This window comes from Pseudophryne corroboree, chromosome 3 (assembly GCF_028390025.1).
Source record: "Pseudophryne corroboree isolate aPseCor3 chromosome 3, aPseCor3.hap2, whole genome shotgun sequence".
NCBI classification, from domain to species: Eukaryota; Metazoa; Chordata; class Amphibia; order Anura; family Myobatrachidae; genus Pseudophryne; species Pseudophryne corroboree.
The window spans coordinates 603,769,737-603,790,464 of NC_086446.1; the positions used below are offsets into that span (position 1 = coordinate 603,769,737).

At 45.3% G+C, this 20,728-nt stretch overlaps 1 protein-coding gene across 2 annotated transcripts in view; it reads right to left on the minus strand.

Annotated features, from left to right (window-relative positions):
• LOC135056407 (tolloid-like protein 2) overlaps positions 1-20,728 on the minus strand; it is a 362,236-nt gene that overhangs the window by 108,051 nt on the left and 233,457 nt on the right. Inside the window, exon 3 of one of the 2 annotated variants that reach the window (XM_063961507.1) lies at positions 10,065-10,142. The exons of the other annotated variant lie outside the window; for it this stretch is intronic. Coding sequence (XP_063817577.1) covers positions 10,065-10,142 — 78 coding nt within the window. The remainder of the gene's footprint in view (positions 1-10,064; positions 10,143-20,728) is intronic. 2 annotated transcript variants of the gene reach the window in all.

Here is a 20,728-nt window from a genome sequence, read left to right on the forward strand (position 1 = left end):
TCAAACCAATGTGATTTTAGGAACCCTAAAACTACATTGAGATCCCAAGGTGCCACTGGAGGCACAAAAGGAGGCTGTATATGCAGTACCCCTTTGACAAACGTCTGAACTTCAGGCACTGAAGCCAGTTCTTTCTGGAAGAAGATCGACAGGGCCGAAATTTGAACCTTAATGGATCCTAATTTTAGGCCCATAGACAATCCTGCTTGCAGGAAATGTAGGAAACGACCCAGTTGAAATTCCTCCGTAGGGGCCTTCTTGGCCTCACACCACGCAACATATTTTCGCCAAATGCGATGATAATGTTTTGCAGTTACATCCTTCCTGGCCTTGATCAGGGTAGGGATGACTTCATCTGGAATGCCTTTTTCCTTCAGGATCCGGCGTTCAACCGCCATGCCGTCAAACGCAGCCGCGGTAAGTCTTGGAACAGACAAGGTCCCTGCTGGAGCAGGTCCTTCCTTAGAGGTAGAGGCCACGGGTCCTCCGTGAGCATCTCTTGCAGCTCCGGGTACCAAGTTCTTCTTGGCCAATCCGGAGCCACGAGTATCGTTCTTACTCCTCTCCTTCTTATGATTCTCAGTACTTTTGGTATGAGAGGAAGAGGAGGGAACACATATACCGACTGGAACACCCACGGAGTTACCAGAGCGTCCACCGCTATTGCCTGAGGGTCCCTTGACCTGGCGCAATATCTGTCCAGTTTCTTGTTGAGACGGGACGCCATCATGTCCACCTTTGGTTTTTCCCAACGGTTTACAATCACTTGGAAGACTTCTGGATGAAGTCCGCACTCCCCCGGGTGGAGGTCGTTCCGACTGGATCAATACCGATTGACCCTGAAGCAGAGGCCTTGCTTGACTTAGGGCATTGTAAATGGCCCTTAGCTCTAGGATATTTATGTGAAGAGACGTTTCCATGCTTGACCACAAGCCCTGGAAATTTCTTCCCTGTGTGACTGCTCCCCAGCCTCTCAGGCTGGCATCCGTGGTTACCAGCATCCAATCCTGAATGCCGAATCTGCGGCCCTCTAGAAGATGAGCCTTCTGTAACCACCACAGGAGAGATACCCTTGTCCTTGGAGATAGGGTTATCCGCTGATGCATCTGAAGATGCGATCCGGACCATTTGTCCAGCAGATCCCACTGAAAGGTTCTTGCATGGAATCTTCCGAATGGAATCGCTTCGTAAGAAGCCACCATTTTTCCCAGGACTCTCGTGCACTGATGCACTGACACTTGTCCTGGTTTTAGGAGGTTCCTGACTAGCTCGGATAACTCCCTGGCCTTCTCCTCCGGGAGAAACACCTTTTTCTGGACTGTGTCCAGAATCATCCCTAGGAACAGTAGACGTGTTGTTGGAATCAGCTGTGATTTTGGGATATTTAGAAACCACCCGTGCTGACGTAGCACTACCTGAGATAGTGCTACTCCGACCTCTAACTGTTCCCTGGACCTTGCCCTTATCAGGAGATCGTCCAAGTAAGGGATAATTAATACGCCTTTTCTTCTAAGAAGAATCATCATTTCGGCCATTACCTTGGTAAAGACCCGTGGTGCCGTGGACAATCCAAACGGCAGCGTCTGAAACTGATAATGACAGTTTTGTATCACAAACCTGAGGTACCCTTGGTGAGAAGGGTAGATTGGGACATGGAGATAAGCATCCTTGATGTCTAGAGATACCATATAGTCCCCTTCTTCCAGGTTCGCTATCACTGCTCTGAGTGACTCCATCTTGAATTTGAACCTTTTTATGTAAGTGTTCAAAGATTTTAGATTTAAAATTGGTCTCACCGAGCCGTCCGGCTTCGGTACCACAAACAGCGTGGAATAATACCCCTTTCCCTGTTGTAGGAGGGGTACCTTGATTATCACGTGCTGGGAATACAGCTTGTGAATAGCTTCCAATACTGCCTCCCTGTCGGAGGGAGACGTTGGTAGAGCAGACTTCAGGAACCGGCGAGGGGGAGACGTCTCGAATTCCAATTTGTACCCCTGTGATACTACCTGCAGGATCCAGGGGTCCACTTGCGAGTGAGCCCACTGCGCGCTGAAATTCTTGAGACGGCCCCCCACCGTGCCCGAGTCTGCTTGCAGAGCCCCAGCGTCATGCTGAGGACTTGGCAGAAGCGGGGGAGGGCTTCTGCTCTTGGGAAGAGGCTGCATGGTGCAGTCTTTTTCCCCTTCCTCTGCCCCGGGGCAGGAACGAGCGGCCTTTTTCCCTCTTGCCCTTATAGGGACGAAAGGACTGGGTTTGAAAAGACGGTGTCTTTTTCTGCTGAGAGGTGACCTGGGGTAAAAAGGTGGATTTTCCAGCCGTTGCCGTGGCCACCAGGTCCGATAGACCGACCCCAAATAACTCCTCCCCTTTATACGGCAATACTTCCATATGTCGTTTGGAATCCGCATCACCTGACCACTGTCGCGTCCATAACGTTCTTCTGGCAGAAATGGACATCGCACTTACTCTAGATGCCAGGGTGCAAATATCCCTCTGTGCATCTCGCATATATAGTAATGCATCCTTTAAATGCTCTATAGTTAATAATATACTGTCCCTATCCAGGGTATCAATATTTTCAGTCAGGGAATCCGACCAAGCCACTCCAGCGCTGCACATCCAGGCTGAGGCGATCGCTGGTCGCAGTATAACACCGGTATGTGTGTATATACCTTTTAAGATATTTTCCAGCCTTCTATCAGCTGGTTCCTTGAGAGCGGCCGTATCAGGAGACGGTAACGCCACTTGTTTTGATAAGCGTGTGAGCGCCTTATCTACCCTAGGGGGTGTTTCCCAACGTGCCCTAACCTCTGGCGGGAAAGGGTATAGTGCCAATAATTTATTAGAAATCAGCAGTTTTTTATCGGGGGAAACCCACGCTTTATCACACACCTCATTTAATTCATCTGACTCAGGAAAAACCACTGGTAGTTTTTTCACACCCCACATAATACCCTTTTTGTGGTACTTGTAGTGTCAGAAATGTTCAATGCCTCCTTCATTGCCGTGATCATGTAACGTGTGGCCCTACTGGACATTACGTTTGTCTCGTCACCGTCGACACTGGATTCAGTATCCGTGTCAGGGTCTGTGTCGACCATCTGAGGTAACGGGCGTTTTAGCGCCCCTGACGGTGTCTGAGACGCCTGAACAGGCACTAATTGATTTGTCGGCTGTCTCATGTCGTCAACAGTTTTTTGCAAAGTGCTGACATTGTCACGTAATTCTTTAATTACTACCATCCAGTCAGGTGTCGACTCCCTAGGGGGTGACATCACTAACACAGGCAATTGCTCTGCTTCCACATCATTTTCCTCATCATACATGTCGACACAATCGTACCGACACCCAGCACACACACAGGGAATGCTCTGATAGAGGACAGGACCCAACTAGCCCTTTGGGGAGACAGAGGGAGAGTTTGCCAGCACACACCAGAGCGCTATATATATACAGGGATAACCTTATATAAGTGTTACTCCCTGTTATAGCTGCTGTATTTATATATTAGCTGCCAATAGTGCCCCCCTCTCTGTTTTACCCTGTTTCTGTAGTGCAGGACTGCAGGGGAGAGTCAGGGAGCCGTCCTTCCAGCGGAGCTGTGAAAGAAAATGGCGCTTGTGTGCTGAGGAGAAAGGCTCCGCCCCCTTCACGGCGGCCTTTTCTCCCGCTTTTTTCAGGAAACTGGCAGGGGATAAATGCATCCATATAGCCCAGGAGCTATATGTGATGCATTTTTTTTAGCCATATAAGGTTTTTATATCGTTTTTATTGCGTCTCAGGGCGCTCCCCCCCAGCGCCCTGCACCCTCAGTGACCGGAGTGTGAAGTGTGCTGAGAGCAATGGCGCACAGCTGCAGTGCTGTGCGCTACCTTATTTGAAGACAGGAACGTCTTCTGCCGCCGCTTTCTCCGGACCTCTTCGCTCTTCTGGCTCTGTAAGGGGGCCGGCGGCGCGGCTCCGGGACCCATCCAGGCTGAACCTGTGATAGTCCCTCTGGAGCTAATGTCCAGTAGCCAAGAAGCCCAATCCACTCTGCAGTCAGGTGAGTTCGCTTCTTCTCCCCTTAGTCCCACGATGCAGTGAGCCTGTTGCCAGCAGGACTCACTGAAAATAAAAAACCTATTTAAACTTTTACTTCTAAGCAGCTCAGGAGAGCCACCTAGCTTGCACCCTTCTCGTTCGGGCACAAAAATCTAACTGAGGCTTGGAGGAGGGTCATGGGGGGAGGAGCCAGTGCACACCAGCTAGTCTAAAGCTTTTACTTTTTGTGCCCAGTCTCCTGCGGAGCCGCTATTCCCCATGGTCCTTACGGAGTTCCCAGCATCCACTAGGACGTCAGAGAAATACAATTATTATAATTGTAAGGGATATTGGCACATCACAATGTATTCTGTTACAGTAGGTCAACTGCCCACATTTGTACAGTAAAAATACATTAAACTAGAGGGGATAAAACAAACTTAATCTACTCTAAGCATATATCACTTCTATATACTCTTACAATAATATCCTTATATCAGCAAATTCTATATCATTTTAAGTTTCAAAATTATGGCTCATTGTGCTGTACTGGATAGAAAGTTCCATTACTGCTGTACAGTAGGGTAAACATGTAGGGAAATGTACAGTGCATCCGGAAAGTATTCACAGCACTTCACTTTTTCCACATTTTGTTATGTTACAGCCTTATTCCAAACTGGAATAAATTCATTTTTTCCCTCCAAATTCTACACACAATACCCCATAATGACAACGTGAAAAAAGTTTTTGAGATCTTTGCAAATGTATTAAAAATAAAAAACTAAGAAATCACAGCCTTTGACATGAAGCTCAAAATTGAGCTCAGGTGCATCCTGTTTCCACGGATCCTTCCTTGAGATGTTCCTACAGCTTAACTGGAGTCCACATGTCGTAAATTCAGTTGACTGGACATGATTTGAAAACGCACACACTTGTCTATATATATATGGTCCCACACTTGACAGTGCATGTCTGAGCACAAACCAAGCATGAAGTCAAAGGAATTGTCTGTAGACCTCGGAGACAGGATTGTCTCGATGCACAAATCTGGGGAAGGGTACAGAAAAATATCTGCTACTTTGAAGGTCCCAATTAGCACAATGGCCTCCATCATCCGTAAATATAAGACGTTCACAACCACCAGGACTCTTCTTAGAGCTGGCCGGCCGTCTAAACTGAGCAATCGGGGGAGAAGGGCCCTAGTCAGGGAGGTGACCAAGAACCCAATGTTCACTCTGTCAGAGCTACAGCATTCCTCTGTGGAGAGGAGAACCTTCCAGAAGGACAATCATCTCTGCAGCAATCCACCAATCAGGCCTGAATGGTAGAGTGGCCAGACGAAAGCCAATCCTTAGTAAAAAGCACATAGCAGCCCGCCTGGAGTTTGCCAAAATGCACCTGAAGGACACTCAAGACCATGAGAAACAAAATTATCTGGTCTGATGAGACAAAGATTAAACTCTTTGGCATGAATGCCTGGTGCTTTGTTTGGAGGAAACCTAGGAACCGCTCATCACCAAGCCAATATCATCACTACAGTGAAGCATGGTGGTGTCAGCATCATGCTGTGGGGATGTTTTTCAGTGGCAGGAACTGGAAGACTAGTCAGGATAAACGGAAAGATGAATGCAGCAATGTACAGAGACATCCTGGATGAAAACCGTCTCCAGAGCACTCTTGACCTAAGACTGGGGCGACGGTTCATCTTTCAGCAGGACAACAACCCTAAGCACACAGCCAAGATATCAAAGGAGTGGCTTCAGAACAACTCTGTGAATATCCTTGGGCCTAGACTTGAATCCGAAGGAACAGTTCTGTAGAGATCTAATAATGGCTGTACACCGACGCTTCCCATCCTGATGGAGCTTGAGAGGTGCTGCAAAGAGGAATGGGCGAAACTGCCCAAGGACAGTTGTGCCAAGTTTGTGGCATCATATTCAAAAAAAGACTTGAGGCTGTAATTGCTGTCAAAGGTGCATCAATAAAGTATTGCGCAAAAGCTGTGAATACTTATGTACATGTGATTTCTCAGCATTCATGGAATAGATGCTTTTAAAGAACTAGTAGGGAATTATTTTCTGTCATGAGAGCCTATCTGTCATATCTTGAGATGGATTAATCCAGTTTAGCTGGGGACTCAACCATCTATTTAAAGAGGACATCTGACACTTTATGTGAGAGATGACTACATGAGAACATCTAGGCAAACACATTAAACAATTAATACATATATGTTATATGCAGTGGTGCAAGTAGAAAAAACGTCTTACGGGTACTGTGTGCGCGCGGCGAAGGCGCGCGCAAAAAATGGGTGTGGCCAAATGCCACATGGGGCGTGGCCAATGAAAATGGGGGCGTGATACACATATGGGGGGAGGAGCAGATACACGTATGACCCCAATATGACCCCAATAGTGCCAGATACACATTGCCCCACAGTGCCAGATATACATTGCCCCACAGTGCCAGATACACATTGCCCCACAGTGCCAGATACACATTGCCCCACAGTGCCAGATACACATTGCCCCACAGTGCCAGATACACATTGCCTCACTGTGCCAGATACACAAATGCCCCCAGAGTGCCAGATACACAAATGTCCCCAGAGTGCCAGATACACATTGCCTCACAGTGCCAGATACACAAATGCCCCCAGAGTGCCAGATATACATTGCCTCACAGTGCCAGATACACATTGCCCCACAGTGCCAGATACACATTGCCTCACAGTGCCAGATACACATTGCCTCACAGTGCCAGATACACATTGCCCCACAGTGCGATACACATTGCCCCACAGTGCCAGATACACAAATGCCCCCACTGTGTCAAATATACATTGCCCCCCAGTGCCAGATACAGAAATGCCCCCACAGTGCCAGATATCCCCCAGTGCCAGATATAAATGCCCCCCCCCCCCCAGTGCCAGATATCTCCCAGTGCCAGATATCCCCCAGTGCCAGGTATAAACGCCCCCCCAGTGCCAGATATAAATGCCCCCCCCCCCCCCCAGTGCCAGATATCCCCCAGTGCCAGATATAAATGCCCCCCCAGTGACATATCTCCCAGTGCCAGATATCCCCAAGTGCCAGGTATAAATGCCCCCCCAGTGCCAGATATCCCCCAGTGCCAGATATAAATGCCCCCCCAGTGCCAGATATCCCCCAGTGCCAGATATAAATGCCCCCCCCAGTGCCAGATATCTCCCAGTGCCAGATATCCCCCAGTGCCAGGTATAAATGCCCCCCCAGTGCCAGATATCCCCCAGTGCCAGATATAAATGCCCCCCCAGTGCCAGATATCCCCCAGTGCCAGATATAAATGCCCCCCCAGTGCCAGATATCTCCCAGTGCCAGGTATAACATGCCCCCGCTCACCGCTGCCGTCCTGTCTGTGTGAGGGAAGGAGAGCGCAGCCTGCGCCTCTCCTTCCCCTCAGTCTCCGGCGGGTGTCTCAGTCTATTTCAGCGCCGATCCGTGAGCCAATCAGAGCTCGCACCCGCTCTGATTGGCTCACGGGTCGGCGCTGAAATAAACTGAGACACCCGCCGGAGACTGAGGGGAAGGAGAGGCGCAGGCTGCGCTCTCCTTCCCTCACATTAGCGGCGGTGCGGCGGGGAGCAGCAGAGGGAGGGAGGGAGGAAAGAGGAGCGGCGGCCCGTCGGTGTGGGTACGGTGTACCCACGGCTAAATTCTTACGGGTACGCCGTACCCACACACTTGCACCACTGGTTATATGCTAACAATTCAATGTTTGTTCGAATAATAAATATATAATTTTCTTGAGAGATTCTATTCTCTCTGATAAAATCAATCCAGCATATTTATATTAGCACAGCACTAATAATACGAGAACTTACTGTATGGGATATTGCTTTCCTATAACTCTGGATGAAGATCATTAGCTGTCTCTAAGTATTTAATATATTGAACAATTTGGGCAGTGAGCCAGAACTTTTCAGATGAGCTAATAGAATAACATTGTAACACACTAATCAAACACTCTGGGAGAGCCAAAGAGTAACATTTGAGCCACACAATTTAACATTCTAAATAAACCCAGAAGTCAACATTTGTATCATATTAAAGATACAATTTCATTACTGTCAGAATAGAAGATATCTCAAATCAATTACTTACATGAGACAGTATATACTAGTAATAGACAAAAAAAAAAAGAGACGCCCAGCTGTGAGTTTATGCAACAATAGCCTCTTTCCCCTTCCCCTTAAATATTGCATCATATTCAAAAAGTCTTGAGGCTGTAATTGCTGCATCAACAAAAGTATTGAGCAAAGGCTGTGAATACATATATACATGTGATTTCTTAGTTTTTTATTTTTTATTAATTTGCTAAAATCTCAAATAAACTTTTTCACGTTGTCATTATGGGGCATTGTATGTAATTTTGAGGTGAAAAATGAATTTATTCCAGTTTGGAATAAGCCTGTAACATAACAAAATGTGGAAAAAGTGAAGCGCTGTGAATACTTTCCGGAAGCACTGTACAGTCAAAGTCAGGGTCACATGTCCATTAAAAAATGCATAACTAAAGAGAACTTAGAATAAAAACAAGATTTGAGGCAAGTGTAGGAGTCAGAAAATGCTAAATAACGGCTGAACAATATATCTTACTAAAACAAAAATGGTCTGTCCCTTTAGTGTCATTCTGCAAGTGTCGGGTTACATGTAAATGGGGCACTATCCCTGTCAAACAGACAAGCTAATTGGACTCACTGCTACAAGGCACCTACCGCCCCTCTTATTGTAATGCAGAGTGATATGCATCTTTAGAGCGCCATGTGTGCCCACTGCTCTGTCATGGCTGAACAACATTTACTGCAGGCAGGCAGTCAGTCCAATGTTTGCCCGACCTGTGAAGGTGTAGGCCTCGGCACGGATAGCACTACAACTTTCTACTTATCAAAAACAACAGCTGTCTGCAGACAAAACAAAACACTAAACACATTATATAACATTAGGGTTACACACTATTTACAGGTGGGCGGGATGCCGGCTGTCAAGATCTCGATAGCGGCTTCTCGTCTGCCAGAATGCCGGCAGCGGGTGAGCGCTAAGAGTCCCATGACGCTCAGGGGCTCACCACAGGTTCAATTCTCACTCTATGGGTGTTGTGGACACCCACGAGTGGGAATAGGTCCTGTGTGCCGAGTTTCCAGCTGTCAGCATTGTCAGCTGTCAAGATTCCGGCGTCGGTATCCTGACCATCGGGATCCTGACAGCCAGTAAATTGATTGCATCCCAAACATTAGTATGGTGTTACAGATCTTAACATGAACCTGAGCTTAAAACAATTAAGGAAATAAAGCACAAGTAAAGGTGACAAATGCTGCATGCTAACAGTTGCCGGGCTTAGCAAAACTTCCTCTCATAGCCTTATAGACAGCAGTGAATTTCCCATTAGGCACGTGAGGCTTGTGCCTAGGGCCGGCACTTGTTTGGGGGCTGAACTTGGATGCTTGTGTTGGTACTATCAGCCCAAAAAGTACCAGTAACTGCAAATATCTCCACTGTACTGTACCAAATGCCATCTTGAATGGAGTGTAAATGAGTAAGACATGCACATTCCCTGTAAGCTGTCCTGCTTAGTAAATATGTATACATAATTAAAAACAAAAAAATATCATAGTTAGTGGGGGGGGGGGTTTATTATTATTCTATTAAATTGGCTACTATCAAATGAGGACTTAGAACCAATCAATAAAACTAATACATTAGGCAGGAAGAGGGCAGCTGATACAGTTGTGCCTAGGGGGCCCTCACCCCTAAATCTGCCGCTGCTTATAGACAGCAGATCGAATAATACAATGAGAGTAGCTGTTATGGACTTGAACAGCCATTTATATATAATACAATGGTGTCCAAAAAAAAAAAAAAAAAAAAAATTCCCTTTAATCACAATGGTTACCATACAGAAACTGCAATCTAAATTATCTGCACTAGAAAATAAAAATACGATAATTGAAGTTATGAAAATAAGAGATACCCAAAGGACTGGGTGGGGTACCACATTACCCTTTATAACTTTTTGGGTCGTGAGATTGGAAGCTGTGGTGCTGGAACTTGAAGCAGTAACATTTTCAGGTAGGTCGTCTAGAAGACAATAGAAAGTTACCAAAATTAATTATGAAAATGCATAAAAACTGTATAACTGTTAAATGATAACACTTCAGGTTTAATACTTGAAACAAACTGAATATGATTATTATTAAAATCTCAATATGTAGCTGGTGCATGCAATTTATTTTGTTTACATTTTTGTTTGCCAGCTTATAGGCCTGTTTCCCATCTCTACAGTAGTTGTGGTTTCGCCATGTCTCTATAGGATGGTATCAGGGTCTCAACACTTGTGATGCTGAAGGGCAGAATACAGACAATGGAATTCTGATGCGCAGGATCCAGACACCTGGAAGGCAATTATGCTAAGCCCCCCTACAACCCTTCCTTCCTGCAACCTGTCCATAACCGCTCCCCACAACCTAACCCTAATCGTCCCTAGTGGTGCCTAAACCTAACCAGGGACGGATCTAGACTTTTCTTTAGGGGGGGCGGTTTACTGTTTAATCTTGACTCCTCCCTCTACAGTCCCAACTCCTCCCATCTGCAATCCTAACTCCTCCTCTCTCAATTCTGACTGAACTTTTTGAGTGAGACTGAGATAGTGTTTTGTGATTGTTCTATGTACATGTGACTGTGCTATGGGGTAATTGTATTTATTAGCCCTAGTACCCACACACCAGCAAGTGAGGGGCAAATGCTCTGTAACCCTTGCTCTCCTGGCTCCTCTGTGCTGCTGTGGTATAAGCTGCAGCTCATCGTTCTGCCTCAGGCTCTCCCAAGAGAGCTCTCTTCTGCTCAAAAGTGGGCGTGGCTATGACTGTGTTAGGGGGGGCGGTCGCCCCCTTCGCCCCCCCCTAGATCCGGCCCTGAACCTAACCCTCCCTCCCCGCAAACTAGACCTAACTTCCCCGCAGCCTAACCCTAACCTCCCCCCTCTCAACCCCCGGGCTGACCCTATGGAGCCCGTGCATATTTAAGTTCGGGATGCCGACAGCTGGAATGCAACCTACCGGCATTCAAAACGTCAGTATGCTGACCGGATCCCGTCTCTACATACATCTCAGCTACTCATTTGTCGGAGGACTTTCTTCTTAATTACAAAGCTTAAAAGTGGCCAGTGGGTGTACAGAGCGCCGGAAGGGGTCTCTCCTAAACCACACAGGACTTTTTGTTTAAATAGTGTGATACATATAGGCTGATGTGAAGCTGGACATCCCCTTTCAAACTCACACTACGGGCCTAATTCAAATTCACACTACAGGCGTAATTCAAGGGTGAACACAAATGCAAACGCATTTGCCTATAATTGGTACACTGCGCATGTGCAAAATTCGCACAGCGCATGTCCGCCGCTGTATTTGCATTCGGAACAGAGGAAAATCGCTACCGCTAAATTATTCTGGGCGTGTAGTGGGAGTATGTACCTGGGTCCAGGGTGGTGTATACGCATTTCTGCAGAAAGACTAGCAAACAGTACAGAAAAAGTCAATGCAGATTCTGGGCAGGTATAGACCTACGCACACTCTGCAAGTCACTAGAACGGCAGCAATAACATCGACGGTTGATGCGGTTGCTGCACAATTAGTGAATATTAGCACACTGCTTAGCTTTCAGGGCGACTCCTCTTTTGTGTATTTTTTTTTGTTAGTTTGCACTGTGGGCGTGTATTTTTATTGTGTGCAGATTTGCGTTCACTTTGCAAATGTTTGAAACTTTGCTTTTTCTAATACATTTGCGTTTAACCTCGAATTAAACCCTGTGGGGGTCATTCAGAGTTGATCGCTCGCTAGCTAGTTTTAGCAGCCGAGCAAACGCTATGCCGCCGCCCACTGGGAGTGTATTTGAGCTTAGCAGAAGTGCGAATGGTTGTATCGCAGAGTGCCTGCAAAACAGTTTTGGGTAGTTTCAGAGTAGCTCAAAACCTACTCAGCGTTGCGATCACTTCAGACTATTCAGTTCCGGATTTGACGTCACAAACCCACCCAGCGTTCGCCCAGCCACGCCTGCATTTTTCCTGGCACGCCTGCGTTTTTCCGCACACTCCCTGAAAACGCCACCCAGAAACGCCCACTTCATGTCAATCACTCTGCAGCAAGCAGTGCGACTGAAATGCATCGCTAGACCCTGTGCAAAACTACATAATTCATTGTGCTTGCACGTTGTGCGTGCGCTTTGCGCCGCAAATGCAGAACTGCCGATTTTTAGCCTGATCGCTGCGCTGCGAACAAATTCAGCTAGAGATCAACTCGGAATGACCCCCTATGTTCCTTAAGGATATGAACAGGCAGTAAAATGCTATTTAAGTATATTCTTGTTCAAACCTACTAATTTAGGAACCATTTATCCTATATATATCTATGTGTTACATGTTATTGATTGTTTTATGGTGTTTTAAAATGTTGTATACTGGTATTAAGGCCTAATTCAGACCTGATCGCTGGGCAGTGATTTTTGCTGTTCAGTCGCCGCCTAAAAGGGGAGGTGTGCAAGTGTGCGAATGCATGTGTAGCAGAGCTGCACAAACTGATTTTGTGCAGTCTCTGCACAGCCCAGGACTTACTCAGCTGCTTCAATCACTTCAGCCTGTCTGGGACCGGAATTGATGTCAGACACCCTCCCTGCAAACTCATGGACACGCTTGCGTTTTTCCAGACACTCCCAGAAAACGGTCAGTTGCCACCCACAAATGCCTTCTTCCGGTCTTCATGTCAATCTCCTTGCGTTCGCCCATGCGATCACTTTTTTCGCAACACCTGCTAGGTACCGTATGTATGCCAACCCTTCCCTGCTACCCCCCTAATCATCCCTTCCCACAGTCTAACCTCCTCCCCCCCTACCCCCGCAGCCTATCCCTAACCCCTCTCAGCATATTTAAAATAGAGGGGCTAACAGGCGGGATTGCGGCGGTGCCACATGTGAGAATCCATGTGAGAATCCTGTCGTCGGTCTTCTAACCAGTGTCGGGGTTCAGACTACCGACATTCCGAACTCTAGTATGATGACTGGATCCCGTTTTACCAAGATGCAAAGTTACTTGACATACTCCGAATCAGTGCCCATGCTGCTATCTTCGAATCTAAGTTCAGAGTTACGATGCAGATATTACGCTTGTGCTTTTGGCACAAGAAATCCATATACCTCTGCATAAGCCCACAGTGCAGCAGTCTAAAGCACTTTCAAAATTGTTCCTTTTTAAATTCTGCACTGGACTCTCTACTCTTTCTGAACCCGAATGACAGCTTGAGGTCATCAGCATCTGTGAATCTTAGTTTTAAACTATTACATGCATTTTACCAGCACTGCTTTATTCCAGAAAGAATGCTGTAAACTTAATTTCTGAGGCAAGGTGCCCTTATCTTTATTGTACTGGGACCTCTGACTCCAAGGTGACATGCATACAGAATGACATCATTCTGGCAGATACCCAAGGAGCTCCAGTCAAAAGAATTGTGTTCATTAGGATTAAATGTAAATTGGGTATTTCAGAAAGTTTTGAATGAAATAAGTACATTTTATATAGTTACTGAAAATAAAAAGAAAACCATATACAAATACAATTATGTAAATTATGCATGTTGTTATAACATGCAGTGTCTTTATGTTAAAAGTACAAAGACTTTCGTGGATCACACTTATTTGTGCAACTCTTTTTACCCTAACAAATTTAACTCTAATTTGTAGCATGAATTATACAGTCAATTAAAACTGTTTTGCGTGTATTAAATTGTGACATAAAATGAACTGGGATATTGAATTGCAAATTACCCCGTAGTGCACATTGCAGGCCTGACCTTTGTGCTATTGTCTTAACAAGCAGAAAAGCTCTTTTCAGGCCTGCAATTACATTCTTTCCCAGGGACCAGCTTAAACTCTTTGGCTGACGGACAGCTACTAACACATACTTTGCAGGGGTTAAATGTTTTGCTTTTTATTTCCCTCCTCACTTTCGCTTTTTTTAAATTAATTAATGATTACATGTAAAGGCATTTATTTGTAGACAGATTTACCTACGTGTGTATGTATTTCAGTAACATTTACATTTATTTAAAAGAAAATCTCAATGCCACATGGTGATGGCATTGACCTTGATTAACATTGGTCTGAGCTTCTGTTTTCAATTACGGTTGGCAGTGCACTGGTTTCACTGAACCATGTTGCCGGAGTGCCACAGCTATGTCTCTTTATAAGGCTCCAACATCATTAGAGCCCTGGCTAACAAGCTGATCTAGTTCTGTGAAGTTTTGTAGAACTTGTTTTTTTATTTATATTGTTTGGACAACTTGAGAGATTTTTGTCTTCACTTCCATGGAATGTTCCTTTACTGACTGAAAGCCATATTCCTCTTTCAATTAAAAATGATCCTTCCTTTGGGATCTGACAACTAAACCTGTATTAACAAACACATACATTGGCACCCTACGGTTTCTATTTACCTTTGAAATCCATAACCACCTTGGGTACATTATTATTTGTTTAGGTGTGTTTAGCTGTTTTAGCTAAAAGGAAACAAAAAATAAAGTAAGGTGTTTTTGTTTGGTCATTTGAAATATTTGGAAGGAGGGTCTCCACATCTAAAAGAATTATATTTGTTTCCATTTTTAACCATTAGAAAATTATGGAAAATCGCGTAGTCATTGGTTTTTGATGGTTATATTTGTGAACAATAATGAAGTCATATTCTGCTCGCATAATACTGTGGCTGCCTTACAGTGTCAGATTGCCATTACCAAGCGGTCTAGGTCTCATCGTGCAATTGATGCCAGAACACGGTTTTTACTGTATTATCTAAACCAGAGTGCTATCGCACTGCACGGCTATAGGTAGTAGTCAGATCAGGGTCAGCAATGGTAAAGTCGAGGCGCTTAGTTTAATAGAACTCGTTTTTTAACCAAGAACCACAGCAAGGCCGAATGGGCTTCATTGCTGGGGATCCAAAGGTTGATTGAAATCCTGCAGCGCCCGAAAGGTCCTTCTGCTTAAGCCAGCACATGCCCCTGCTTAAGCCAGCACATGTCCAGGCCCATCTAAAGTTTGCCAGAGGAGGATTGGGAGGAATGTAATGTGGTCAGATGAGAGCAAAATCAAACTTTTTGGTATAAACTCCACTCGCCTTGTTTGGAGGAAGAAGAATGATGAATGGCATCCCAAGAACACCATACCCACTGTGAAGCATGGGGGTAGAAACATCATGCTTTGGGGCTGCTTTTCTGCAAAGGGGACAGGACAACTGATCCGTATTAAGGAGAAGATGATGTGATTTTGGGAAAAAACCTCCTTCCCTCAGTAAGAGCATTGAAGATGGAACGTGGCTGGGTCTTCCAGCATGACAATGACCCCAAACACACCACCCAGGCAACTAAGGAGTGGCTCTGTAAGAAGCATTTCAAGGTCCTGGAGTGGCCTAGCCAGTCTCCAGACCTCAACCCAATAGAAAATCTGTGGAGGGAGTTGAAAATCCGTGTTGCCCGGCGACAGCCCCAAAACATGACAGATCCAGAGAAGATCTGCATGGGCCAAAATACCTGCTACAGTCTGTGCAAACCTGGTCAAGAACTACAGGAAACGTTTGACCTCTGTAATTGCCAACCAAGGTTATATTACAAAGTATTGAGTTAAACTTTTTGATTGTCCAAATATTTATTTTCCACAAGAATATACAAATAAATTGTTTAAAAATCATACAATGCGATTTCCCAGTTTTTTTTTTTTCAGATTCTGTCTCTCACAGTTTAAGTGTACCTATGATGGAAATTACAGACCTCTCTCATCTTTATAAGTGGGTCAACTTGCACAATCGGTGGCTGTCCAAATATTTTTTTGCCCCACTGTATAGTACAGTACTGTGAAAAATGTGCCTCCTGTTTACCAAAGATCAGGATTTGATTGGTCTTTTTTATTATACATTTTATGCAAACTCTATTATTAACTACCACTGCGTTATCATTTCTACCCGTGTCTTGCACTAGGTAGCCGATTTATGTATCCCTAGCAAAAAGAGAGCACCCTGACCAATATGGTACCCTAAGCATGATTTTAGCTTGTGACCCTTAAATTGCAGCTAATCTGTCCACCAAGCATTCGGTTTATAAACGCATATACTACTAAACAGCCCTCATGTCATATGATATGCCATACATTACTGCTCCCAGTTCACATGATTATGCCAACTTCATGCACCACATAACTCGCATGATTATGCCACAAACTAATGCAACACCCAGTTCACATTGATGCCATGCATTACAGCCCCCAGTTCACATGAATATGACAAAAATGGATGCCCGTCCCATCTCCTCACTGGAGGTTGATATGGACCTCCTGTTGGGAGAAATCACGTACTCTGTAGGTGGCTTCTGCTGTCAATGTGTGCTGAATAATGTGGTGGCGGGCCTTTGTCCTTGAAGAGCCCTTGGTATTCCTATATTACCTATGACCAGGGGTGGCTCCTCTAATGAGGACTTACGGCTACCTGGAATTTCCAGATTGTTGCTGGACTCCTCCTGCATTCTAACAGCTTTGCATAAGGTCTCTGGATGCTAGTTACATAGTGTGGCAGCAAACTAGGGGACTACACACTCCTTTCCCTATGGGCTGTAGGAGCCAACAGTGAAGCTAGGCTGTCATCTTAAACAAAGATTAATCTTGTGCCCCCCCCCCCCCCCAAAAAAAAAGGTTACAGTAGATAGTAGTTACCCCCTAAATATATGACTGCCATATAATATAGACAGTATTAGTGATTGCCATATAATACCCAAGAGATACAGGCCAGTCGGCTATCTAGGTCATCACCTGTATCTCTCCAACCTCTTCCTCCCTGTATCTCTCAGCCTCATCCTCCAAAGTGTTTCTTAACCTCTACTCACCACAGTGTCTCATGGACTCATACCCACCCCCATGTGTCTCACAGCTTCCTCCCAGGTCTCTCAACCTACTCGCCTGTTGCAGCTACACAGCAGTGCCTGGGAACAGCAGCATGTAGGTCTCCTCAAAGCTGCTAATGTCAGTGAGCTAGGGGACCATGAACAGGCAGGGGAAACCAGGGCTGTGCAGCCTATTGCTTCAAAGCATAACACCTGGAAGGGGTAACTGTTGGCTGACCACCCACTGTCTATTTGGTCCTGCAATGGCTCTGTGATAGTAACTCCTATTATGGCAGCCCCATTGGTGCCATCTCCCTCTGTCACCTGGGGTCCATGCCCCACCTGCCTTCCACTTCACTCCTCACCCCCAAGCTGCTGCACCCATGGTGAGAGCATACTTTCATAATAAGATGACAGGAAAAGCTCTACATCAAAGTAGCACCAGGCAGGAGGTGAGCACTGTGAAAGGTGCTGCTAGAATGAATACTTTTCTGTGTTTTCTGGTTCTTAAATAATAATATAATATCTCCCAGGTGACACTGTCCTGGCCAGCAGAAGCTCTGATGTCACCTAAGACACAATTTATATTAGGAATTGGAAATGTGCGAGTCTTTCCAGATATTTCGGAAGAGCAAGCAAATAAAAATTAAAAAGGTAAACATAAGGCAAGCAATATTATACAGTATGTGCTTAATTAGTATTGTCACTAGATATGGCTTCTGAGAACATGCAGAGTTATGCCAATACAAATGTGCAGAGCCAGACACCCTTTCAGCTGCTATCACCCCAACACTACAGTCACACTCAGTGACTATCAGTTCCTTTCCCCTACTAAGTGCTGATAGGTAAAGATGAGAGCTGTTCATCCCAAAAGAGGAGGAGGAAGTAGTCATCCACTTTACCCAATCCAATTCCACCAGTTTAATTAGTTTTAACATTTCTGGAACTACCCCCCAGCCATCCATGATGCTTGTGAGAGGACTCCGAAACGCTGGACCTTTCCCTCCAAAACCCTGTTCCTTTTGAATCATGTGTGTGTGGAGACGGGTTGTAGTCAATTTGCTGGCTGTCAGGATTCCAGTGTACAGGAGACTGATGCCAGAATACTGACACCTGGTGATATGCCAACAGCCGGAATCCCGAAGCCCACCAGGATTTCCCACTCGGTTGGTGGGTTCACGCCACCAACTGAGTGGGAACAGAACCTGTAGTGAGCGAAGCTCGCCACCGGGCCCAATGCATAGCGAGCGTAGTGAGCCCGTGAGGGGACTTACTGCCTCGCCAACGGGATTGCGGCAGATGGGATGTCGTCTACCGGGATTTCGTATGTATTCCGTGGAGACCACTACATGTGCAATTAGACCACGCTTAAGGCTGGATATACACTATACAATATACTGTAACGTTCGTCCAGTTGAGAAACAGGAAATCCCAGTTTGTTTTTTAAATAACACAAATAAAACATATCATCACCCACTCTGCATTAGTCGTTCTCTAAATGAGTTTCCTTTAAGGATTTGACCAAGGGTTTTCACCAACAATAGTAAGATGTGCTGAGAAAGGAAACCTCTCGCTCTCTCTTGCTGGATAAATCACAAAAGCTTTGCTTTAGTTTCAACATAAAAAGCATACAAAGGTGCAGATCCCCCCAGTGGAGAAATGAACAAAGCCTTTAGGATCCCAAAACATTAGGGTCTGGAGGGGGCATTGAGAGGAAGGAAGAAAAACACGGCTCCAAATAGGAAGATTTTCTATACTTTACAAAGGCCAAAGTGCTGAAACGTCACAGTTAGAAGGGCATGTCACACCGCAGCACTTCACAAACAGTAAGGACGACATTGTAGACCCATAATAGCAACAAAAATACCAATGATGTGTATAATCATGAGGTCAGATTCAGCTGAGACCGCAACGATACACTGCTAAAAAGGAAGAGGAAAACTCTAATTAGGACAACATTCCTGTCTCAATACAAGCTCTGGCTGCTCATCACCAACAACTACTTAGCACTTAATAACCACTTGTTAACAAAAACACATCGTGTGTGTGTGTGTGTGTGTGTGTGTGTGTATATATATATATATATATATATATAGAGAGGATATAGAAATTGGTGGCACTCACGCAGATTCAGTAGATGCAGGAAGAAGTTTCTTTATTTAGCCTACATGTTTCGGGGAAAAGCACCCCGTCCTCAGGGCTGGACAACAATAAAAACATTCACATACAACACTTAAATACACCACTGGACAAGACATTATTGCAATGATTGTACTCACCTGTCCTCACGGCGCTGCCGCTCGTCCGCACCTGCTGCACGCTGCTGTGTCGCTGGGCAATGACGTCACGGTGCGCCGCGGGGCAGGGAGATAGTCATGGAGACCAGAAAAAACAAAACACCATCACCGGCTACCATGGAGCCTGTTAAAGGAAATCACAAATGAAATCACAAATGAAAAAAGACAATGCAATATAGAACAACACATTTAAAATACACATATATCATTGCTGGAGGGGAAAGAAAAACAATAATCCCTAACCCAACACATAGTCACGTAATAATATTAATATTCAAATATTAGATTAAGAGAGGAAACTTTCTCATTAATATTTAGCATAAAGCGATTAACGATGACTATCTCTCACGGGGAGCATATTCCTGTTAGGGTTACGGGACCCTAAAGAAAACATTGCAATCCCAGGTTTTCATTAAGGCCACCCGGGGACAATGTTCCTAACTTAAATATCCAACGGGATTCCTTCTGTAGGAGCAATCTATCCCTATTGCCACCCCTCAAAGAAGTGGGGGTGTGGTCAATCAGGATAGCACGAATGCTGGCCACCCCATGTTTGGCTGCCAAGCAATGTCGTGCAAAAGGCTGGTCACTTGTGCCCTTCTCGAAAGCTTTTTTAATGGCACTATTTATCGCCTAAATAGGACTCTGAAGCGCAAGGAGTATTTTAATGGTAAAGCGCCTCGAGAAATACCACCAGAGTTGGCGACTCCAGAAATACCTACACAGCTTTTGAAAATAGCCCCTAAATCCAAATTTGATCCTCCCAGCCAAAATTCGTCCATCAGGACATTCATCCGCATGGTAGAGCGAGAAGGCATTCAGGCTATGAACGAGCCGGTACACTCTAATCTTTCTTTTGCAGAACGAACTACCCTCAAAAATTTGTCTAGTAGATCTGACATTGTAATCCGTAAAGCGGATAAAGGTGGGTCTATAGTTGTACAGGATACTGGGGCCTATATTGCTGAGTGTGAACGGCAATTGGGTGATCCCTCTGTATATGCCCGCCTTAACAAAGACCCTACCAAGGACTACAAAAAGGAGTTGGACACTTTTCTTAATGAGTCCAAGGGTTTGGGTATTATATCTTCAGAAGTGTGCACTGCCCTTTCGGTAGACTTCCCGGTAGTACCGCTCTTTTACACCTTGCCTAAAGTGCACAAAACCCTGGAGAATCCTCCAGGTCGACCGATTGTGTCAGCAAGAGGTTCGCTTTATCAACCTATTGCGGTGTACCTGGATGCCTACCTTAATCCTTGTGTTCAAGCCTTGCCTTCCTTTCTTAAGGATACATCGTCCCTCCTGCTACAATTACAACAATTGGGTACGGTCCCTGAGAATACCCTGTTATGCAGTGCTGATGTTACCAGCCTCTACACCTGCATTCCACACGTGGCAGGTGTGGAGGCTGTAAAAGCACTTATTGAGCATAATGCGATATATCATGGTCCAGATGTGTCTT